Source organism: Xenia sp. Carnegie-2017, unplaced genomic scaffold (genome assembly GCF_021976095.1).
Source record: "Xenia sp. Carnegie-2017 unplaced genomic scaffold, XeniaSp_v1 HiC_scaffold_24, whole genome shotgun sequence".
Lineage (NCBI taxonomy): Eukaryota > Metazoa > Cnidaria > Anthozoa > Malacalcyonacea > Xeniidae > Xenia > Xenia sp. Carnegie-2017.
Genome location: NW_025813487.1, coordinates 11892506 through 11917702, shown reverse-complemented (window position 1 = coordinate 11917702; position 25197 = coordinate 11892506). Strand labels below are relative to the sequence as shown.

Sequence of the window (25197 nt, the reverse complement as noted above, 5' to 3'; positions counted from 1 at the left end):
GTTAAAATTGAGAAGTTATAATTTATTTTGTGGTACCCTAGATCCGCCACTGCGTGTTATTGTTGAAACATTTTAAATGAACGAACATATTTCAACAACGAGCGTCAGTTTCCAGTTTAACGCTTATTGGAGAGACCGTTAAAATATAAACATTTATTGAGAGACATAATGAAGCGAAATCCACATCTTCTCAAGTTTAACAATCTAAGTAAAGGCAATCAAGTAAAAACATGCATTTTAGCAGAGTCGTATTTACGACGTAACGCTTAATTAGAGTGCTGAAATAACCCTCTGATACTGAATAGCAAAAGCATTGCCCAATTTCATTCTTTCAATTAAATCTAATAAAAAGTGAAATTTCAACCTGGCATAATCGCACTCTTGAAATTTAACTCGTCATATTCGATTTAACAATTTTACACTAAAAAATCGTGTCAAAGTTGATGCCTATTTTATGTTAGATTCAATTATTATTCATGAAGATTAGCTATGTATAGTTCTCAACAATCATCACTGTGTAAAGATATTTATAAACTGTGATACGTCTTGTAGCGTAATGGCGTAATTGACGACTCAACTTGGTGATGCAATTTACCATAATTGAATTTGCACGAATTATTGACATCGCAGACATTTTCATTGATAAAGACATTTTCATTGTCTTTAGGCTGCCATTCATTATTGACTACAGATGAACCACCAATACAGTTTTGTATGGTGCATTAGTATGAAAGTAGTCTAAATTTCCATTCTTGATTGGTCGGTATCTTCCTAATGGCCGCCGCAATATCTACTCCCTGTTTGTAAAAGTTCAACTCTTTTCCAAGGATCAGCAAGTTTCAAGCTATAATAAATATTCGTAAATTGATAAGTTAGCGACTTATTGAAATCTAATCTCGATTCTCAAAAGCGTTGTTTTAAAGAAAGTTTTTTTTTACATTTTTGATTTTATCGCTTTTATAAAACACGAGGATTGAAAATTTGCGTTTTGTGCGAGCCTAATTATATTCTTTGAGATTTCAGATTTACTTAATTTCCAGAACAAAAAAATCATACAAAACTAAGTGCAGAAGAACAAAACTTTGACAATGACACCAAGTAAAGCCAAAATCTTCTTCGAACTTATGACAAATCTAAAAACAGGCACGCAGTGCGTACATGTGGGTAGGTGATCAAGTTTTCTAGATTCATAAACATAGATCAAGAATATATATTAAATAATATTTGCTTCAAACTTGTTGGAGGTATAAAAAAGTGCTATGTGCTCACTGAATGGTCGAATGACCCAATAATGTTGTAACCTATTCTGCATTTACCAAACACCCTCCTTTATATTACATGTCACGTGACTGTACTCACATTATGAAAAGTGAAGTCCCCAAAACTTCCTACAAATTTTAATGATGAACTTGTTATGGTTTAATTGCACCAAAAAGCATTTTTTTTCAATAAATTCTTTCTCATCAACGACTTTTTCAAGGCCCGTTTACAGGATGTGATATGTTGGTTCCGATTGTCTTGGTTCAAACTTTTGGTTGCTTATTGAGAAGGTGTGATAATTTTGTTGATACTTATATTCATTTGCATATATATATTCGTGTGAACAGACATTTGTGCCATGCAGTACATTTATCGATATATTTTTCGTTCTTGTTTCTAAGTCTTTTTCAAATCTAACTTATTTGGCTAGTTGGTTTTCTTTGATCTTGTCGGATGAAAAAAAAGGAAGTTCTATTTCCAACCGATTTTTTAGATTGACGGCTTAGAATGTGTGGAGGCTCACTCTAAATGTGCTCAAATCGCATCGTGTGAACCAGCCTTAAAGCATTTTTCTGACATCTATGCCTTATAAGTAACCGAGAATTTAATACGCTTGTGACTTTTTTGTTTCACAAATATAGGATACCTATAATTCAGAAAATACCGCGCCCATTGTAATGTTTAATGGTTGAAAGCTATCAATGTTTCGCAGTTTGCACATTTTCAATTTATCGTACGTACTTAAAATGTATTACCTGTTCATAGTTATATACAATAATTTCCATTGTCAATTAAAGATATGTAAATCTCAAACAAATATTAGTTGTATTTCGTACTAGTCTCGAAAGCAAAATAAATAACATAAATTTATTTGTCTCGGTATTTGAACCGAGCAGTACATAAACAATGCTAACAAGTACTAAACCCGGACTATACAACTTTTAAAATTTGTGATCACCAACGAAGGTTTATTTGTATGTTATAATCATTTGCCTAATCCATTTCATCGATTTCACGTTTCGTAAATCGTATAGTATGAGTTGATGACTAAGCCCTGTTCAAACGTCGAACTTTACATGCACCGAACGCATTTAAAACAAAAGATAATGAGAAAGCTCACCTCATTTTCTTTTGTCTTTAATGCGTCTGGTGCATTTAAAGTTCGACGTTTGAAACAGGCCTAAACAGTGTCATATATGCGTATGTTTCACTATTTCGTAGTGTTTGGGTTGCGTTAGTATTGTGATTAATAATGTTATGAAGATGCCTCCAACGAATTTTTGCCTATTTAACTGACTTGTGGATAGCAATTAAGGAGGATGAACGTTTCACTCAAAGCAAGTATCTCGGTGTATTAGCTACATGTAGCTATCTTGCGCTCAGATCCATTGCTATTATGATAATATTACGCAGTACAAATTAAATGACTGCTGTAAACTGAGCAACCTAGATACCAGATTTGACTAAGATATTTCAAGATTAATTACATAAATAACGACATTGCATTTTTATATAATTTAGCATATAAAGTATGATCTTGCTTCACCGGAAAATTTCGCTTGGCTCAAAAACAGTCTACTTATCAAAACAACATGCGATATTTTAACGTGAAAACAACGAACACACAAAGCAGAATTCTTCTTCATCATCCGTACATCAGAATATCTTCAAGGATAGCGACATACAAACCGATGGACACTTTTTCAGTGGTTAGCCGCGCACGCGCAGTAGCTACCAGCAAAAATTTGTTTTAAAGACAGCAAATGCCATGGCATTTATAAAGTCAGTGGCAAGAATAACCTATAAACATTAGCGGATCTAGGGACAGTTACAGCGTGCAGCATTTAGCATAATAAATTAAAGCTGCTTAGTTTTAATTTCAAACTACTTTCAGACAAGCACAATCGGTTTTCCATTTCTAAAGAATACACTTTCACCAGTGGACTTATATCTGAGGAGCTTAAATATGTAAATATATTCCTTAATGTGCAGCAGTAATCTATTTTGACTAACTCTAGATCCGCCACTGCCTTACAACTCTTAGGTTATTTTTGGCGAACAATCATGGCAATTGCTATCTTTAAAACAATTTCAAGGCACTCTGCTCAAAAATTGTCGAATCGTTTCTTTCTGCAGAAAGTGCATTTAAATTTGAATTGAATTGAATAGAATGGAATCGAGAATTAAATGAACCTATCTCAAATACTTGAAACTCACAAACATGTGGCAAAAAGTTGAGGTCCCTATTTATAGCCAGAATAATAAGACTTTACAAAGTATTTTTTTGAGGAAAAATTGCGAAACATTCATGAATTTTCAAATAAAGTTATTCTCGTATACAATGCAAACCATACAGTGCAAAGTTGACACGTTTCCGGCAATTGACAGACAGGCAAAAAACAAGAAAAACATTTGGACTTTGATTAATGGATTTAATGAATACAAAAAGTTTTTGGGTGACATGTAAATGTCATAAAACAATAAAAAATTCACAGTGTGGAGAAATTATAAACGCTTGATTAGAACAACCCCGCAGAATCATTTCTACAAGCATAATGCAGTTCTGTTGAGTTTTCTAGAAACACTCTTTAGGTTTGGTGTATTCTTTACTGCACATAAATTGTGCGGCAGAGTCTGCTTTGTCATTACTTGTGATTAGTCGAAAAGAAAACTTCTCATTTGCCAATTGAAACCCCGTGCTCACTGAACTTGTCTTTTAGGACTTATCTTTTATAACGGTATAGACAATATTCCTTGTCTAAACTCCAAATATTTGATAAGTTTGTGATCATTTGCGTAATTTACGAAGCCTCGTCCACTTTTTTGCTAAAAATCGGGCGATATAAAGGTGTTTGAAAACTAATCGTGCATTTATTGCAATTAGTTATCATTTTTAGATGAATGATTTTGTAGTATCATTATTAGATGACAAAATAAACTCTTCCAGTAACATTACAATAAAACTGCTTGTTAAACAAATTTGAAAAAAATTTAATAAACTTACTTAGATGGTAAAATACATTTTCCTGTAGCCACCTGATATGGGGGACAGTCATATGCCAACAGGAACAAAGCATTTCTTGAAGTGCGGTCATTTGACCAAATCAGTGTGTTAAGGCTTTTTAAATTCACGCAAAGTCCGTTAGCGTGCTTTATCGGACCATAGCCTAAGAGAAAGGATGGATTAAATTACATGTAAATTACATGTAAAGTTTAATGAAAATATTGATACCATCTACTTCAGGAGCATTACATGTTATCTTGTAAATGCAATTATAAAATACAAACAAAGTACATTGAAAGGAGTAATTGAAAATCTTGTAGCAGTGAAATAAAAAAAAAAATTAAAACATATTCTAAATTTCCGGATATCTATAAAGCTGTTTACATAATACTGTTTTTATAATATGAGGCAGAAGAAAAACATCTGCAATGTAGCTAAACGACAAACAAAAAGTTCTTGCTAATAGCAGAATAGGTTTTCAATAAGCAAAAGCTTACGACGGTTAAATAATATTTATGACCTTTTCCATTGAAATAACAGGAAGTCTTTACATTCTTGCTAAAGCAACATGTTTTCGGACATTTATCTGGATGTTTCACATTATCTCCACATTCGAATAGTTTTCCTCCATAAACATCACACGATAAACCTGTAAAATAAATAAAATTCCATTCACAACTGCTAACGAATAAATTATATGAATACCCCCAATTAACGTTTTAGTTTTGCTCCTACATAGATTCTTTAATACCCACCATACTCTGTGTTGAACGCCGAACTAAACTTGGCTATTCTTATCGTGTCATTCTATTCAGTAAGTTAGCGACTGTTGCCCACAAATTCGGTCGTAACTCGTAAACAGTTTTGTGTTCACTTGGTGTATAATTAACAGTTTCGATAAAATGCATATTGCAAATGAACTTACATCTGCATGACAAGACCAAACATGGCAGTTGCCTACGCTATTACAATTATTGCATTCGAATTCGGTAAAGCTCTCGATTTAACAACAAATTTCTTTGCGTAATATTGTACAACACACACAGTTCAAAATGTTTAAGTAAAATGTCCACGTATGTGATTAACAAAACACTCCAAAAGGTAAGAAATAAATCAAAGCAATTTGCGACATATCATTGACCAACCTTTAGCCAAATGTAATAAGCCGACCAACAACATAACGTGAGCAAAACCAGAAAAGAAGTACATCATTGTTTCCTTATAAAGTCATTTAACCTCGAGTTGCTGTTCACAATAGGGAAAACAGTGGATACAGTAAATTCTAAACAGCCAAAATAAACCTTGTTTATACTTATTTGTCAATTTATCCAAAAGGCATATATAAGAATGGAGCTGTAAGTGACAAAAAAAATTCTACCCTTTAAAACAACGTGTCATCAACATAAAAGGGAGAGTCAGCTGTCGATTTCCGCTTCGAATGTAACAATATTTTAAGTCCTCAATGGAATAACATTAATAACATTAAAATTTCTCAACTTTTGCGTTGAAGAGCACAAAAATGAAATAGAATTGTCAGTTCTGCGCTTGTTCCTGTTATAAGAAATTGTCTTAAAGTGCTACTGAAGTGAAATTTTGGGTATCGATTTTTTTCTATAATCAAATAGTTCTATCTTTCCTGATCACTTTGGTATAATTTTTATGCATATTGAAGCACGGGATCATCAATAAATTTTTGCTCAAAGTTGGGTTACGCGTGCGAATTTTTACCACTGAAATATTATACGGATGTGACGTAATAAAAAGGACGGAAGTCGAAGTAGGAGCATTCATTTACTAGTATTTTGTTAGATTTTTAACACATATACTCAATAAAATATGAGTTCTTCAAGCAGTGAAAGCGAACGCAGTTCGGATACTGAAAACTCAGATACGGCAAATGAAAATTTACTTTCAAATTCCGGCGATGAGGATACAATTGTGGCTAATTCAGTGGTAAATCCTTACGAAAATGAACCTCTTGCGAACGCAGTCGGAGAGAATTTTGTGTCGGTCGAAGAAGACGCAGATGGCTTAGACCCTCGAACATTGGAAGCGAGGTTCGAAGGAACCTTTCAGTTAGATAAGTGGTAAGTTGATAAATGTTACTAGAACTCTAGAAGAAATTAAACCATGAATTAAACATGTTATTTTGTCCTTATGTCGTGGTGCATAAATATGATAACAAACCACTTTTTTATAGGTGTGCATGTAGCTTGGGTCGTACTCAACTGCTCACAGATGCCATTGAATACCGTTGTTGTCAATAGGTTGGGCCTACTTTACATAAACTGGTATTCGATGTTAGCATTGAAAAAATTAGCTGTGTTACTCTTCACGAAGAGTACACGATTATGACACATGCTACAGTCTTGAAGAATGTTGGAAGAATGTTGGCTCACTTCTAAGAGACCAAGATGGAAGGTCATACAAGCGTATGGCCAAGAATACATGAAAATGAGTTAGTACATTTTTGATTTCTAATTTTGTTTTGTAACGAATGATTAATATCTTGCCATGTATAGAGACTTTTTACCTTTATGTGGTTCATTATTGTGCTGTGATGCTTCACAATTTTGTTGTGTGAAGTCAAAATAATTAATCAAATAAGAACATTTTTTGTAGCATAGTATATTATTTTATAACTAACTTTAAAGTTGGCCTGCTAAGAATATTTGTCAAGTAATTCTTGTGGACAATGACCTTTTGGATATCCTTTCATTGGCTGTCCACAATTTTTGCATAAGCGCATTTTTTTTGGATCTGAAGGACCTGTTGAAGCAGCTTGTTTTTCTTTGTCTAAACCTTTTGCTTGCAGTACATCTTGCTGTTGATCTATAAATAACAATTTAATTTGTTTACTTTTAGAATGCACTGGCCATACCTATTATACATGGTAGCATGAACAACTTACATGTGGGAAACAATGGTGTTGAAGATAGTTGTTTCCTATCCAAATGCCGTTGGATTGCCTCAGTTTTGGAAATTCGATCCGAGAAAGTTTTGTTTAAGGCTTCTAAGACTTTTCCTTATACTTCTTAAATATGTTGTCCATGGATTCCTCACAACTAAGAACCATGACATTTTGATTTCATTAACATAGTCTGGAAAAATGACAAGTGGTTAGATGTGTAAGTCAAGAGTACCAATGCATACATGCTAAACTTACAATATGATGGTGCTGAAGAAACAGTTCTTACTACTTCATCCCCTGATTTAAATTTTGGGTATGTCACAGAATAATATGGTGTTCCATTTTTTGTTTTTTTTGGCTGTCTGTGAAGGTTTTCATTGAAATGAAGTACTGCCAGTACGTGCCTAAACAGAACAAACCATTTATTATGTAATTTTTTTTCTTGACTAGGAACAAGTAAAAAAGGCTTGGCAGATAGAGAACAGTGATTACAAGTTACCTGCAATATGTACCAATCTGCGAAATGCATTGAACATAGCACAGAGTACTGCTGAGGAACGAATTTTGGCCTATGTCTCCTAACAAATTTCGTCCATTTATTCAACCTCTCCTTGTCATTCATGGGGAAACGATGTACTGAGACACCCTCTGTGTGTTGACTGTTTGTACAACTTTTTCCGTTGGGCCAACCAGCAACACAATATTGTCCTCCTCGACGATTTTTTGCAGAATTTTGCCTACTCGCCATATTTTAACTTGCGGTGTATCGTTACGTTTGACTAACTTAATAAAAAATTATTCTCCTTATATTATGTGCGTTGTGATAATATTGCATGGGTTTTAAAACCCCAGACTACGTCAAGGATGCGACACCCATCTGATAAGAATGATAAGTCTAATCCAGAAGTTTATAAAAGTAGTATACATTGGATGATTGGAAATAAGCGCGTTACAGTTAGTTTCTGATAACATTGCGTGTGTGTTAAAACTGCAGACTTCGTGAAGGATGCGGCACCCAGTTTATTGAGAAATATAAGTAAATTCAAGAAGTTTATAAAACTCTAATCGATTGTAAATGTTGCTTACCTATGCGTGTTGCTCATTTGTCACTAAATATACGCAATTTTTGCGAAGAGAAGTTATAAAATATGTAAAATTCCAGGTGGAAATATGCTTGTTCGTATATAATTTTTATATACTAAGAGCTTTAAAATTGAACTTCCGTCCTTTATATGACGTCACGCACTCAAAGTAAAATTCGCATCAAAACAAGCAAATATGCCATGTTTGAACACAAAGTTCGATGCGTTCCCATCGATTAAATTCAGTGGGCGATAGCTCAAAATGATCAGTAAAATACAGAGAAAACGCTTGTATCGAAAAACGAAATATGAAAATTTCACTTCAGTAGCACTTTAAGAGTCGTTTAAGAAGATCGTCTATCGGTGATAATTTGTCACACGCCCGCTTGAAAAGCAGTAAATAAGGTTTTAACAATCATAGTTTTAATTTAATCAACTGTCTCAAAAGACAGTACTGTGCATGGGATATTATCGGGTTTTTTAGCAATATTATGCTGTATAACGACTTCACTGAAAGCAAGAACCTTTCATATATGTAATAATCAAGCTATCTGGGAAAAGCAAATAAAATAATCATGTACACGCGTATGTCGTACACATGGCTGTTCCAATTCTTATGCAATATGCCCTCTGGGCCGTGATAAGAATAAGATGGACATTTCTACTGAGTAAAATTCTTTATTGGTTCCAACGCTTCCTCAATTACTTGAAAGTAGATATGTCAAACAGTCAAAGAACAACTTCTAATCTAGTTATAAAATTTCGTATTAACGTTTCACTAAGAAAAGCTAATTGCACCCAATCACTTCCAAGCCATTTGCTAATTTGTTGTGAACTGAAACATTAATCTGGTGAGATAGTGAGAAATATTATTTCAAACACACATAAGATTGCAGATTACATAGCTAAATAGTTCATCATTTCTTAAATTCAAGTAAAATAATTAACAGATGTAGCTGGATAATTTATTTTAATCAGTTCAAGCTATTCAATATAGATATCTTTTACAAGCTATAAGGAAACATGCATTTACAGAACAAAAATGCTATCTACCACACGATTATACTAAATCCTTTCAGAATTTTATTTTAACTTGCAATGAAAGTGAGATTATAGCTTTTCATTCACAATAACAACGCAGCACGTCAGTGTTTCAGGAGATATACCCGAAGGCCAAAAACCAAAGTGAAAAGGAAACGCAAAAATTTACTGTAGTTACGATGTTATAGCAAATCACATCTCTTGGCCTCAAATATGAGCACTGTTATTAAAAAAAAAACCGAAAAGAGGGATAACCAGTGGATCCGGTGAAAAACCCTCTAACAAAATAAAGATTAATTGAACATTTAGAAATTTCTCAAAATTTCATCTTGTTTTGATAGGTTTTATAATTTTAGCTGTCCTGTTTGCTGTGATCCCGATGATCTACTGTATAGTATACAAAAGAGTAGCCAAGATGGCATGTTTCTATCGTAGTGTTTCGTAGGAAAATAATTTTTACTTGGAAAAAACAAACTGCCTACATGGTTACCCTCTTGATAGATAAATTTTTCGCTTGGAAATAAGAAATGAAACTTTTACAGAAAGACAAAATTTATCTGACTTTGGTATTCATATCAGCAAAAAAGGAAAATGTATAAACAGCCATTGCACACTAAACTTCAAAATTTGCATAAAATTTGCATGCACCTTAACCAACTTGACACATGACGTCCAAGTCAATTTTTGTCAACTAATAAAAAAATTTTTAAAATCTTGCGTAATTTAATAGCTGGCTTTCACTTACGTGGATTTGAAAAGATACTTTAAACATCACGTCAAAGTACCGAAATCGAAGAGTTTTTTTCAATACGCACTCTTTTTCTATCTACATGTTTTTTTGATAGACTGTCAATTGGCTGCACATAATTTGAGTTTCAAATAACTCTCTTTTAATATAAGCGTACCTAGAAAAACTCTATAAAAAACGAACGTAGAAAGATTAGCATAATGAATGAACTAGACCACAGATTAAATACAATTAAAATAAAAGAATAAAGAAATAGTACCTGATTTCTGAAAAGTTGTTGAGGCCAGCCTTACACCGATGACTTCATGTTTTATAGCATGTAGCTATTTTGAGAACGCGAAAGCCAGCTATTTACCTGTACGCGACATGTGACCTCATTTACAGACATTCAAATACATATATTTTATAATTTGAAAAATCCTATAGGTTGCATTAAAATTGAGTTTTTTCAACATCAAAAGATTAATAGACAATACTTTTTCAAAACCTCACTCACGAAAATAACACTCGTAGAAACGACTCAACGTACAAACGTACAAACGTACAAACGACAAACGTATAAAGTCAACGTAAAAACGACAAAACCTACATGAAGTTTTTCTTTTTGCTTCTTTTTTCCTTCTTCGCAGAATATTGTCTTTTTTCATAGGAGCTAATAGGAGTGAATGCTCACACATACTTTAACCGCGATGCAGCGTTCATTTAATATCTTTATATGTATCTTTATATGTATCTTTAGCCACATCCATCTCGAGCCAATAATGCACGGATACCAAAACACCAACTTTTTGCCGAATTCATATTCATCCATAAATTGAAAATCATTAGCTACGAACAAAACAGATAGAGAAATAATAAAATGTAAGAAAAGGTAAAATATGTATGCAACTATCTTGCCAAAGTGCTGATAAAAAAAGATTCAAAAGACATTCTTATGCATTACTTGTTCGTGAAATTTTTTTGCTGACTTTTCCTTTTGTGTGATATGACAAATAAGAACACGAATTAATTTGTTTTTAGAAGAGAATGCTCTGATTTACCAACTTAAAAAAATGTTTGTTCTGGTTAAATTATTCACACGTTATGCCTGTGTAGGTCATTACATGTAAGAAGCTGTACGAAAAATTTATAACGAGATTGAATAGTCGTAAGTTATTGTCAAAGATTAACTAACGTTCTTTGAGCAAACAGCAAGTGATTAACAGTTCAAGATTTATAGATTACAATGTATTTAAATGATAACTTTCAGCAATGAGAAACCAATGGCCATTAATGTGTCGATAAGAGTTTAAGGGATCACTTCAACACCCCAGTTCTTATCACCCATAGAAGGCTATTGTAGAGTCGAACTTCGATAAATGTCTGCTGACCACTTTTATGTGGGTGGGTGCATATAACAATGGGGCCCATCATCATTATATGCACAAACAAGTGAAACAACTGACATCCTCGAAGAATCCAAACTACAGATAAACTATCTACGCCATGAACCACCGTAACACATGAGTGGTAAGAAATTAGTGATTGAAGTGGTGTACAGCACCGGTGGAGATTGAGGGTTTTCATAACTGCATCGGTATGTGAAGTATTCTTGATTTGCAACCAATTTTTTGGGATTTACCAACTGTGAAATTCGTCATCGCTGATCACTGTCCACGATATCCTTGATAAAATATTCTTTTGTATCAGACCTCCAACATGGCTGACAAAAAATTCATCAATAAAACGATGAGTATCGTCAGTAAGATCTCTAAAATAAGAAAATCTAAAAAACCCTGGATGTAAAATAATATTAACTTCGTTTTCTGTAGAACTATCTAACCTTTAACTACTTTGCACTGAATCAAGTGGATATTTTTCACGCAGCAGAAAGTGCAATTTATTTCTTTTGAATATATCTATTCGCCTTGCAGGTGAAACTTTACAATTGACATTCATCAACTAGTTTGATATTTCAGTTGCATTAATCAGTTCTTTTTGAGTAATGTAAGAATAATTTGTAAATGATTAATAGCTCGAATCTATTGTCCATCCATTAAAGACAAAAAGCCTTCACATCACGAGAGTTACAACTCAGTCGGTTGATCTTTCCCATAAATGTCGTTCTTATTCCGTCAAGAAACAGGAAGAATTCACCTTTCTCTTTACATCGATAAAGCAACTAGCTTAATTCTCGACAATACACAAATACGTTATCACACCTTAAATTGACGTCGTTAATCAAAATTTTCACTGTGATTGACGGCTGGGACACATGCGAATAATCTTTTAATGCTTTTAATCAAAAGAAATAATTTTTACTAAATGCCATTGATTTTCCTGTGTTTTGTGAAGGTGTTTGAGCATGACCAGGAACCAAACATCGAATAAGATAAACGTAATTAAGGTCTAGTTAACACGAATAAAATAGGCATGAACGTCAAGACTATTGTTTCCAATGCTCCAGATGTTTACAAAGACAAAGACATTGGCAAGAAAAACGTCATAAATATTCAATAAAGGTGAGCATGACGTAGTAATGCAGAACAATAATGTTCCTAAATAAAACAAAAAAATAATAATTATAACCTAGCATTGGAAATAAATAAAAGCCATTTGCAGACAGTTTCTCATATGACGATAAGAATCATGCAGACATATTAGGCATCTTCAAACCTTTGGCAAAAATGCGTTTCCGCAGAAAGAATTACTGAATTAAGCGAGTTGAGCCTTATTTCTTAATACACTATTTGTATTAAGCTGATTTATCAGATGGTTTGCCTACTTAAAATTCACTGATATGAGCCCTAAACAGGACCCTTAAATACTTACCATCCTGCAATTATAACGCAAAAACACAAATCGTACAAAACATTGCACATTTTAGCCGTCAATATGCTGTTATTTTGTCAAATAAAGTGATATACATACGTTGAAATTCGTATCATTATGGACTATGTTCAAAACACAAAACACTATGGTAATACTGAATATAACAATAAACACCAACCAACCTAATTAACGTTCTAGTTACGCCCGTGGACTTTTCGTTCGAAACTCATGATTGACGACTTATTTTAGATTTTTAAAAAAGTGATAAATGATCTGATTTACAAATATACTCATCTAATAAAATAAGAAAAGATGTATTGTGAGAGCCTGTAATGCAAAAATTTGTTAAAGTTGTTGAAGAAAAATTTTTAAACTTTACCACATTAGGACCTTCTTCTCGTAGCACTTTGACACATCGGAAAATATCAAGTACATGCTCTGTTTGAATATGATCTGATTGAATAGCCAATTTCAAAAAGGTCCCAATCTTATGTGCACCATTTTTAAACTTTACCACATTAGGACCTTCTTCTCGTAGCACTTTGACACATCGGAAAATATCAAGTACATGCTCTGTTTGAATACGATCTGATTGAATAGCCAATTTCAAATAGGTCCCAATCTTAAGTGCACCATTGCAATAAAGTTGTTTAAATGTTTGAACACAAAAAAGAGGAGAAAGAGCTTACCTAAACAAACAGGACATCATTAATAACTGAAACTAGAAGTCATATGTTTTGTTAAGCAGTCAAAAAGCGAAGCTTTTTCAAACTATGTCAAGGGCACAAAATAAGAAGTGCTATTTTCAGAAATCTCTCTTTCAGGGTACCATGTCCTTTTTAATGGGTTTAGATTTTAAAACTTTTCTTTAATTTTTTCATTGGGTCAAAAACAAAGGAGGATTAATAATTATGAAGGCCCAATATTGCATATGTATGTTAAATTATGTTAAATTAAACCATTTCGAAAACAGCTGGAAATCTGGGTACCCGTATTTTCATTAGAACTGTTTTGAAGGTCCCAGCTTGCGTTTCAGAGCTCATAATTATAAAATTTGAAACGTCTGACATGAGAAAAGATAGCAATGCAATTGCAAGTTCTTACTAAATCAATGATGATTTCAACGGAAATCACTCTACGGCAATTCAACAAAATTCAACTCTTGTACGCAACAAAAGTTGTCCATGTTTAAATCATGTTTTATCTAACTCGAGCTGGCTGTTTTCTTTGTAGTTATAGTGTTTTTAATTTGTCTTTGTTTTAAACTACACCATAAAGTCGATATATTTTTACGTGTTTTATTTGCACTCAGACTTTCGAAGCGGTTTATTTAATACGTCATTACGTAAGCCAATTTCTTGTTGCTTTTTCCTTTCATTCCCAGTGATTCGTAACCCGCACTTTCTTTTTTCATTTGCTTTGTATCTAGCTCTTCATAGGTTGCGTCGTGCACGTTTGCATGTAGTGACGTGTAATTATCGTCTTGATTCATTTGTGTTGTATCTAGTTCTTGATAAGTCGTGTCGTCTTCAATTACATTTAATGATTGGTAATAGTCATAACTGCAGATCCTTGTTGACAAATTTAATTCTTTGTAACTTGAACCTTGACTGTTTGCTTCCGTTTCAGACACTGATCGAAGTTGGTTCCTGATTTTCTGATAATATAGAGAATAACGATGCAGTTAAAGACAGCGGAAATGCTTTGCGTGCTTTTCTGGTGCTAAACTTCCAATATCTGATACGGAGTTTGTATTCTGAGTAATTTTTGAGAAAAGCTTCTCTCCAATTTGAAATATCGTCTTTCTTTTACTTTAATATCATTATTCCTTTTTTACTTTTTATCCTAACCTTAATTTAGCGTTGATGGACAAGAGATGGAAGGGAGAGAAGACTTATTGAAGAATTGTTTAGAGAAACTACATGGCACTCCCCGTAATGTCGTGCAGTGCTCATTACGACGCAGTATGCAATAATAATTTTGCTTAAATGACTTAGTCTTGTTTTTGCATCTGAAGTTTATCTTGACAAATACAACTAAGACTTACCATTACCGTGTTTTGAGTTTTGTTAAGAACTTTAGGAATGGGTATTTCGTCCTCTTCGACAATGTTGACGGTTAAATGTTTCTCTTCCTTCGTCCTTTTCTTGTATTTAACAGGCGCCATATGCATACCAAAATCTTTCTTTCGTATTTTTTTGCTATAAACCCCAACTAATTACTTCAGAAAACTTTAGCAAAGAAAAACTGTAATTGATAAAAATATTCCAACACTTTTAAGTCAGTTGTGATCAAGCAAATCTTATCAGGTATAGGTTACGATTAATATATCTTAAAACATGTTCCACAGCTAACTTGAACACAGGTTTTGCAAATTTGCAAAATACTTAAATTAGTGAAATCGTCTTATGAAATTATCTATATTAGTCGAAAAAAAATATTCGGCTTTATGCTGTCGCTGAGCAAAACATTGGGTTGTGTTCACGGCTAAAAACAATTACAAAATACAAACCACAACACAAAGATGACAGCTAGGAAAGTAAAAAGAACTGCACCAACTGCAATACCAGCAATTATACCTAAAAAGAAAAAGTTTATAGCAGTAGGTTGGCTCGCAGATTTTTTCAGTAAGATCTCCTTCAGTAGTCGTTATGTGCTGTAAGTGCTGCTAATAAATGAACTTTTCTCATGAAGTTTAAGTTTCAGTGAAACGAGATTCACTGTTCCTGATAAATTCTAAGAAGTGTTATAAAACGATAAACAGAATTTTTATGTACAGTCAATGTATTGTCTCTATTTATTACGGCGTTTTTCGACATTAATGTCGTTGTTCCCATTTCCCACATTCAAGACCTTTAGCTGGACGAACGATTCTTCAACACTTACATTGGCTAGAATAGCTTAATATGAGCACTTCAAGATTTTAACTAGAAATATGTCGTTGCTCACATTACCTAAATAGAGGCTATCTTTTGTGCTTGATTCACCAGTTTTTTCGGAGGATGTTTTTGGGTCTGCTGCGGTGGATTTCTTGCTGGGTGTGGTTTTGATGTCAGTCTTCAAAGTTTTCTCGCATGGTGTTGTTTTTCTATCTATCTGCGTGGCTTTTTTGCTCGGTGTAGTTTCCCTATATATCTGCTTTGCTTTCTTGGCGGGTGTAGTTTTGTAATCTATCTTGGCAGCTTCTTTGCTGGGTGTAGCTTTGCTAACTATTTGGGTGGCTTTCTTGCTGGGTGTAGTTTTGTTATCAATCTTGGCAGCTTCCTTGCTGGGTGTAGCTTTGCTATCTATTTGGGTGGCGTTCTTGCTGGGTGTAGTTTTGTGGTTTGTCTGCGTGGCTTTTGTGCTAGGTGTAGGTTTGTTGTCTGTTAGCGTGGTCCTCGTACTGGGTGCTATAGATAAGGTATTACGTTTGGATGAAGTGCTTATTTGTGCTACCGGTGTCGTTCTGCTCACTACAAGCAAAAAAAAAGGATGACAATGAGTTAAACAATTTTCATAAAAATATGTTCATTCCAACGTTAAACACAAAAACGAAGATTTCGTTATTTAGGTCAAGTGAATAAAATTTTAAAAGCTAAACGCTTCATTTATATGTCTATGATGTAGCTACTTTTTTGTAAATGAAAGTAATAAATTATAAAATCTGAAAATTATCGAGTAAATTTTGCGGCTAGATTTTTAACTTGTGTAATCCACTCATCAACCACGATCATTAATTCAAGATACAGAAATGTTTTGCAAGCCAATGATTTCCAAAAAAGATGCAAATTCACATATGTGCACTTTGCTTATTGTTCCATCAAAAAATGGAAAATACAACGGGAAAATCTTGATCAGACTCAAAAGTGAGAACTATGGAAATATGATATAGTACTGATTAATAATTTTATACGCATTGCTGTGCTTTTCAACATACATGCAACGCAAATTATATGTTTCGAAAAATAAAGAAAGCTGCATCTGTTTTCTTTTATTAATTACTTTATTAATTATTGTCATTGCCATTGTTCTCCATTGCGGTCATTTTACAAACTTATAAATTCACAGTACGAGAAATTTCAATACCTGATGATGGCGTTTTGCAAGTGTAGTAAACAAGTAGAGATGGTATTTTGCGGCAACTGAATGGTCTGGAAAGGAATCTCTCTTTCTCTATTTTAAAAGAACATTCGCTTCTTCCGTTGCATTGTTTTTGCACAGAACTGAGCGCTGTTGATGATAAACATTCTTTTTCGACTGAAGATATCTTATATGGTTTTCTATTTCGGCCATTTTTTTTCATCAAAACACCAAATTCAGCTGATCGTACATCAATGACCCAGGTAGAACATGATTCATCACATTGAATGGTCATATTTTCCCTGTACTTAAACTTTCTTTCGTAAACTAAAACATGAAGAAAAATATGGAGATCGTTTTCTGAACATAAACAGAAATTTGATGTATCTTTTCTAACTTTTTTCTTTTAGTTGAATAAGTATTCAACTCAAGTACCGTTAAAGAATTTAGTCTTGTACTACCGTTATATTTTTGTAGAGAAGTCAAAGTTAATATAAAGGTAGTATTTGTACCGTCACATTTTTGTATTGAAGAAGTACCGCAACGATGTCGTACTGAAGAAATCAGACTTAAGATTTTTTATAGAATGAGATTCAATCTTGATTATTATTGTGGGATTAGTTCTTAAGAGTCATCAAAACACAACGCTATTTGTTAACATTGTAATGCGATGACTCACATTTTTAATGTAATTAACTTACCATAGTTAAATTTTCAAGAATTATTCACTTTGCAACCTTTCTCTGTAATGTAGACATATTTATTTTTTTGATGCTGCCATTCAATATTGGGTGCAAATAAATCACCAATACAAAATTTCTTTGGCTCATCTACATCATAGACACGTAAATTTCCATTCTTTGTTGGTCTGTATCTTCCTCGTGCACCACTGCAATATGGTTTATTTTTTACATAAAGTCTTTTGAAAATTTTGCCATCATCTAATCTATAACAAAAAAAGTCGGTTTACATTAGCAACGTTAGCTACATTAGTATTGCAGCATATATGATTTTATCGGTTTGAGTTATAATATAATTATATAACTACTTGTCTCTGAAAATTTCTTCTAAATAATAACTTGGAGGAGCTAAACTTTTTTAACGATGTGGAAAATAAGTTAAAAACTGTGAGTAAGTACCTTTCTTTGTGATGTATTGTTAAATCAGGGCAATTTTCATTTTCAAAAATTCAGAATTGATATTGTCGATTAGTATTTTAAACATTTAGCAACAACGCAAAATTTGTTATGATGTTTTTACAATAAATGATAGACATAATCTTGAAATAAAAATATTCTAAATATGTTCTAGGATACAAAACTTTCAAAAACTCAATAAAAGCAAAAAAATTGCTTCATGCTATACTTTAACATTACTTTGTTAGGCCAAGACATCTGGGGCCATTTAAACGAGCACTGATGATTAGCGTAGTCTTTAAAATATTTTTTCTTCACGAAAATGAAAGTTCATTATCTTTGAAATACTGGTTTGTTCTGTTGATTTCTCAGCTCAGTTAAAATGCTTGAACTTTTTCATATAAGATATTCTTAAAATCGATATAACAAAAAATGCTATAATTAAGTGAACAGTTGTGCAGGGGTTGGGCAATATGGCCATGCACGATTTCACTTCATAATATATACGTCTCTCTAGTATTCAACGGCCTATTGTATGAAAGGCGTTTAACTCACTAACCACTGTTTGAATAGCTATCCACAGTATAAACTTCGAACTCTTAAAAAATAACGTTTTGCGAAGCCCTTTTAATTTCATCCGGCAGCTAAATTTTGCCTAAACACTGTAAAAATTTTAACGTACCAATGACACTGTTAAAGTAACTAAACGGCTGACAAATAGTAGTTGCTTTGTAGTTTTTTGAAAAATATGGCTTCAATATTACCAGGCGTTCATTTCTATGCTTGTTCTAGGCATGGTATGTAGGTTTGGATCTTGGTTTACAAATATGGGTTACTTTCTGTTTTAGGTGAAAGCCTAAATGAATGACATTTTTTGTGCACATATGATTTTATTCGGAAATGGTTTTTCGTGCCCCCCCTTGGTTTAAGTAAAATTGCTTTATATACTGAAAAAAAATAAAGAAAAGGAAGATTATCCTCAAGGGGCGTCCTGGAACGTCAAGTTACAAACAAATGCAGCATTCAAGGAGCCCGATTGCAGGATTAAAACCAAAACAAACTCAACATAAATGGCATACAACTCTTGTACTAAAGTTGCTTTAAAAACCGTTGTGTACTTCATGATTGTTTATCTTCATGGTTTTTGGTATGGTGTAAGGAGCACTGTAAGGCCAGGGGCGACACAATAAGTTCACGTAAATATATTAATGAGCATAAAGTCATAGCGATATATAAATCAAAAACATTCATTGCATTTTGAAAGTTATATTTGTCTTTGTTAGATGATAAAAATAAAACGTACTCAGCAACATTATAAAATTTTTTATAGGAAAAAACAAAAAAAGATTTGAAGAACTTTACTGTGAGGATAGAAAACATTTTCCTGTAGCCACGTGATACGGAGGATAATCGTATGACACAAGGAAGAAAGCATTCCTTGAAGTGCAGTTACGTGACCAAATGAGATTATAATCCCCTTCTACATTAATGTAAAGTCCGTTATCGTGCTGTATGGGGCCGTAATCTAAAAAGTTAATTTCTAATATCAGTTTATCAACCACTTCTAAGTTTACTGTTTTTATTGAAAAATTGGTGCACTTTACTTTAGAAATATGATATCTTATCTTTTTTATTGCAATTGCAAAATGCAAACATAAGTAAATTAAAGGTAGCTTAAACTTCCTGAATATGAAAAAATCCTAAACGTTAACACGTTCTATTTTTTCCACTAAAAATTCATACAGCCAGTTTTACAAAAGAATAATTTTTCATTGCGAGACAGAAGAAAAACATTCAGCACTGCATGTGAAAAAGAAAGCAAAAACGCTTTTTTCAATAAGCACATTTCTACTACTAAGAAATTTGGACCTTTTTCATTAAAATAGCATGGAGGATTTACAGTTTCGTTAAAGCAACATGTGTTTGGACATGTATATTGCACTTTTACATTAGTTCCACATTCCAACAGTTTTCCATGAGAGACGTCACATGATAAAGCTATAAAAAATAATAACAATTTCAACCTTAAAAGATCATTTTATCACAATGCTTCAGTATTTAATTTTTTGGAACTTTAAAAGCGCAGTTCTTGCTGTTGTGCAACGTTTATTATGCAAAACAAGGCCGATTGTTTTTTTTAGTTTCTTTTTTTAAAGTTTAACTAACGCCTGTTTTCTAAAAGCTAGTTCACGCTCACAACCACTGAGTACAGTTTCAAGTCACCCACACATATTGAAAAAGGGTATTTTTACACCACTGATTGTTTGAAATATTTTAATTTTAGAAAATAGAGTGCCATTTTTGTACAAAATTCAACGAGGGAAAGTTTGCATGAGCTTTTATAACTGAAGAGTAAACGTGTTACTTCTATTGAACAAAAGTTTTGCCGACTCAAATTCATCTACTTCAAAGACAAAAATTACTATTAACTAAAAAGAACGTTAGCCGTTTTCTTTTTTCCTTGCTTTTTTTGTTCTAAAATTTATACGAAAAAAACAATTGTCCAACATGAATTTCTTATCATATCCATTGAGTAACGAACAATAAGACAGTGCCAAGTCTTATTGAGAGTTTAAGATCGTGCCGAATTTCGATATGCTACAACAAATTTATGGTTCCTCATTACATTTTGAATAATCCACACGTTGCCTCATGCTTTGCTCATCAAGGAGAGTTTTGCTGGAAAAGAGTGAAAGAGAATTTTGCCCAAAGAGTCATTGTAAATTACTGGGCATACGTGCTAGGAGCGTAAAAAATACAACGTGTATATTGGCCTTGTTTTAATTAGCATAAACTCATCGCTAGCACAATATCCTTCGTTGTAAAATTGACTAGCTCTGTCACTTTTTATATTTAAACGAATACAACACATATATATTAAATCGTCCTTTTGCCATGTTTATGTTCTGACCTATAATGAAAGTCATTATGAACAGAAGAGTTAAAAACCATAAAATGGCTCAACAGCTAATCAAGTGTTTTGTTTTTATGTAAAATATATATGCAACTATCTTGGCGAAGGGATGATAAAAGGTTGGTCTAGAAAATTTACATACTTTGACAAAATTTTATTGCGAAAATCTGTACAACAGACAGACATTCTTTTCATAAAAAATTGTCCACGTATGCCCGTAAACAACAAAATAATTTGAAAAATTCACAAATTAAATAAATATAAATCGAAACAATAACTAACATAAGATTGACCAACCTGTAGCCAACTGTAATAAACGGATAATGACCAAGCTATGAGCAAATATACAAATAAAGTGCATCATTTCATTCTCTTAATTCCTTTGTTTTAAAATTCTATAATCACGTTAAGGTGAAGACACTCGATACAGCACACACTCGTTACATTTGTGTGTCCATGTCTCCCACATACAAATATAAGAATGAGCCCATAAGGGATGGGGAAAAGGTGATCACGCATTATTAACATAAAAGGGAGCGTCAGTTTTCGACTTCCGTATTAATGTTATAATCTTCAAACACAAGCAACTTTCATTTATATTATCCAATTTAAACTCATCGCACTTTTAATTTGAAAATGAATAATAAACATTTAATAACACCTTTATCGGAAAGAAAGTGATAATAGTATAATTTCTCAAATCTGCTCTTGTTTCCGTGGTAAAAAATTGGCTCTAGAGCCTGTTTTTCAAAAAAGCGTAAACAGTCGCACTGAGAAGCAGCGAATAGTTTAAGCAGCGAATAGTTTGAGTTCTCTCGCAAAGGTCTCTTCTGTTTTTTAAGCCGGTGTAAACACAGAAAAAATCTTTTGTTTCTTAAATGTTTAACAGTATGGAGCAGAAATTGCAAAATAGGTCGTTTGCATCATACGTCATGCAAAGCTTCTGTGTGGCTGATTAAATACAAAAGAATGTTCATCAATGGTGTTGTGGGCAACAATAGCCATTGTGGGCGAGCCACATTGTTTTGATAATTCGGCGGAGGCTGGTTAAAACCGACGAAATCAGTAGTGATTCAATTTTAACGTAACATTGTTGTTCAACACAAAGACTGCACTAAAAATGCCGATGTTTTATTTAGATCTAAAAGCCGAGAAATTGCAAATACAAAGATGCTATAAGATGCGTTTGGCTTCCTCGTATTAAAAGAAAATGATGTGGGAGTATAAGATAGTGCCAAATATGGGAGTATAAGACAGTGCCAAATATGGGAGTATAAGACAGTGCCAAATATGGGAGTATAAGACAGTGCCAAATATGGGAGTATAAGACAGTGCCAAATATGGGAGTATAAGACAGTGCCAAATATGAGAGTTTAAGATCGTGCCGAATTTCGATATGCTACAACAAATTTATGGTTCCTCATTACATTTTGAATAATCCACAAGATGCCTCATGCTTTGCTCATCAAGGAGAGTTTTGCTAGAAAAGAGTGAAAGAGAATTTTGCCCAAAGAGTCATTGTAAATTACTGGGCATACGTGCTAGGAGCGTAAAAAATACAACGTGTATATTGGCCTTGTTTTAATTAGCATAAACTCATCGCTAGCACAATATCCTTCGTTGTAAAATTGACTAGCTATTTCACTTTTTATATTTAAACGAATACAACGCATATATATTAAACCGTCCTTTTGCCATGTATATGTTCTGACCTATAATGAAAGTCATTATGAACAGAAGAGATAAAAACCATAAAATGGCTCAACAGCTAATCAAGCGTTTTGTTTTTAGGTAAAATATATATGCAACTATCTTGGCAAAAGGATGATAAAAGGTTGGTTTAAAACATTGGCATGCATAATTTGTTCATTAATTTTTTAGTTTGCCTGTTATTGGAGACATGATTTTTGATGTGTATGAACATGTAAGAAATGTTTATTCTGGTTAAAATTTTCACACGATTTGAATGTGTGTCATTTTTTTCGTCAGATGTAAAAACTTTTACAAAAAATTTATAAGTGAATAAAATTTGTAACTTATTGTCAAAAATTAACGTTTTTTTAGCTAAAAGTGATCAATAGTTCAAAATTAATATTTTACACAATGTACTCACTCGATAACTTTCGGCAATAAGAAACCAATGGCCATTACTTTGTTGATAGGAAACTAAGGGATCGCTTCAACACTACTAAATCATCATTAAAAAAAATGCCTAGTGCAGAGTCAATCTTCTAAAAAAGTTTACTGACAACTTAAAGTGGACGCATAAACAATGGGCCATCATCATTATATGCAGAGACAACGAACATTCAAAGAGAATCTAAATTACAGATGAACATTCTTGGCCATAAATCACCATGAAACATGAGTGAGAGACGGGTGAGAGTGATTGATTTACTTGGCATCCAATGATTTGGGATTCACCAAATATAAAGTTCGTCCTCGCTGATCAATGTCTATGATATCCTTGATAAAATATTCTTTTGTATCAAACCTCCGACATGACGGACGTAAAAGTCATCAACAAAACACTAAGATACATGTCAATAAAATGATAAACTCTGCAAGTAAAACGATATTAAGTTCGTCCTAGTTCCTAATTCTTAATTACCTGTACACATCGCTTGAGATTTAAGGGGACAGTAAGGTTGTTGTCTAGAGATTGAAATATAATTTCTATACCATTGTGTAACCTACTGGATGAGCGTTTACCAACTATTCACAGGATCAAGAAGAATTTTGTACGGAGCAGAAAGTGCAAATGATTTTTTTTGAACACATTTATTCTCCTTGCAGGTGAATAAATGACATAACTAGAATTTGTAAAAGCTTAATGGCTCGACTCCATTATATATGCATAATACAAAGTAAAATCCTTAAATTTATACGATGATTACAGCTTGGCCAGTTGATTTTTCCTATACATTTCATTTTTACTTTGCCAGGAAAGAAGCAGTATCTATCCTAATCTGTTGAAGCGACCAGTTTCGTCGTTACAGTATAGTGAATATACAGTAGGTCCATTTCGTGTGCATATTAATTAGATTACTGACTGCCGTTAGGCATTTCATTTCATCACTAAATCTTATTGCTCAAAAAAGCAATTGACTGGCTGCCACTATTGTAAACACATGCGTAATAAGATATGCGTGACAGGAAAAATTTCAATAATAAAGTGGCTCTACTGTATATTCACTAAACTGCGTCTTCATGAGAATACAAATCTAAAACGTCATCACACCTTACATTGACGTCACGATCAAAATTTTCATTGTGATTTGCTCTTGAGACACATGCTAGTTATAAAAAAAGATTATAATTAATCCTTTTAAACAAAAGAAATAATATTTATTTTTGTATAGATCATGACGAGGGACCGAAGACCAAATAACATAAACATGACGATTAATGAATATACATCGAAATCGAAACGATTTTCATTCAAAACATTTAAAATATCAAATTTTCACTCACCATTCAAGAACTTTTTTATGTATTCAAATAACGTTATCGTACTTATATTGATTAAATTCTTAGTATTAAAATAAGTTTATAAATTGCCTTGTCCTGGCAATACAATATAACCATTATCATTTTAAGTCGACAAAATAAAGATATTATGCTCTATTGCACTAGATATCTCCAATGGCAAAATAATGTAAAAGTCCTGCCACTAAAAGTTTCAACAAATTACCTATGTTTTACGAACTATTTATTTCCAATTACATAAATCCCAGCAAACAAGAGTATGCTGTGTAATTTTGGAAAGTGCTCATGCATACATTACGTTTAGTTAAGATAAATGACTATTGCTATGTAATTAAATTTACCGTATCATATAATAATAAATCAAACATTACTCCTTTTGTACTTTGGGAATGTTGTCATACGTCATAAGCGATTCAATAAAGGTGAGCATAACGTAGTAACAGAAACGATAATGTTCCTAGAAGCATAAAAACATCATGAACATAAACTAGCAATGGCAATAAATAAAAGCCATTTGCAGACATTTTCTTATATCACGAAAGGAATCAGGTAGGTACATTTGCATGGGTTCTTTAAATTCAAAAAGAAATACTTAAATAAACAAGTTCAGGTTTTGTTTTCAAATGCACTGCTTCTGCGAGAAGCTGATTACCTAGATGGTTTATCTAATTGAAATTTCCCTGATACGAGCCGTGACAATTGATCTGAAAAATTAATACCTGGATAAAGCTTCTACGTA

General features: G+C 33.0%; 5 protein-coding genes and 1 long non-coding RNA gene across 17 annotated transcripts in view; 2 read left to right on the top strand and 4 right to left on the bottom strand.

Moving 5' to 3' along the window:
• The window catches only part of LOC124450454, an 85150-nt gene that overhangs the window by 30626 nt on the left and 29327 nt on the right, over positions 1–25197 (bottom strand). The window lies entirely within an intron of this gene.
• The window catches only part of LOC124450436, a 153475-nt gene that overhangs the window by 106996 nt on the left and 21282 nt on the right, over positions 1–25197 (bottom strand). The window lies entirely within an intron of this gene.
• On the top strand, positions 5840–6571 carry LOC124450464. The gene is made up of 2 exons (XM_047001161.1): positions 5840–6351; positions 6465–6571. Exons 1-2 carry the CDS (start codon positions 6101–6103, stop codon positions 6529–6531), a joined length of 318 nt encoding a protein of 105 aa, XP_046857117.1. The 5' UTR covers positions 5840–6100; the 3' UTR covers positions 6532–6571.
• On the top strand, positions 7295–7982 carry LOC124450471. The gene is made up of 2 exons (XR_006949985.1): positions 7295–7488; positions 7626–7982. It is a non-coding gene; the product is annotated as an uncharacterized LOC124450471 (long non-coding RNA).
• Positions 13705–21441, bottom strand: LOC124450444 (protein IWS1 homolog). 10 transcript variants are annotated; one of them, XM_047001131.1, is made up of 11 exons: positions 21267–21441; positions 20682–20734; positions 19925–20053; positions 18820–19580; positions 17621–17865; positions 16926–17246; positions 15812–16312; positions 15370–15436; positions 14905–15058; positions 14463–14514; positions 13705–14384 (listed from the first exon to the last, which is right to left on the bottom strand). In XM_047001131.1, the coding sequence occupies exons 6-11, from the start codon at positions 17212–17214 to the stop codon at positions 14188–14190; spliced, it is 1260 nt and encodes a 419-aa protein (XP_046857087.1). In that variant the 5' UTR covers positions 17215–17246; positions 17621–17865; positions 18820–19580; positions 19925–20053; positions 20682–20734; positions 21267–21441; the 3' UTR covers positions 13705–14187. The 10 variants fall into 10 exon arrangements, with proteins under 10 accessions (XP_046857087.1, XP_046857078.1, XP_046857077.1 ...); XM_047001122.1 differs by having other exon boundaries at positions 13705–14514; positions 20682–20966; XM_047001121.1 differs by having other exon boundaries at positions 13705–14514.
• Positions 24446–25197, bottom strand: part of LOC124450441 (receptor-type tyrosine-protein phosphatase S-like) — a 60628-nt gene continuing 59876 nt past the window's right edge. For both annotated transcript variants that reach the window (XM_047001112.1, XM_047001113.1), the window contains exon 28: positions 24446–24915. In XM_047001112.1, the coding sequence (XP_046857068.1) occupies positions 24826–24915 (90 nt within the window). In that variant the 3' untranslated portion in view covers positions 24446–24825. The remainder of the gene's footprint in view (positions 24916–25197) is intronic.

Coding starts and splice junctions, on each gene's coding strand:
- LOC124450464 (XM_047001161.1), top strand. CDS start 6,101: ATGAGTTCTTCAAGCAGTGAAAGCGAACGCAGTTCGGATACTGAAAAC. Junction 6,352..6,464: donor ACCTTTCAGTTAGATAAGTG/GTAAGTTGATAA, acceptor ACTTTTTTATAG/GTGTGCATGTAGCTTGGGTC.
- LOC124450444 (XM_047001122.1), bottom strand. CDS start 17,214: ATGACCATTCAATGTGATGAATCATGTTCTACCTGGGTCATTGATGTA. Junction 15,437..15,811: donor AAAAGATAGCCTCTATTTAG/GTAATGTGAGCA, acceptor TTTTCTTTTTAG/GTATAATTGCTGGTATTGCA. Junction 15,059..15,369: donor GCTGTCATCTTTGTGTTGTG/GTTTGTATTTTG, acceptor TGGGGTTTATAG/CAAAAAAATACGAAAGAAAG.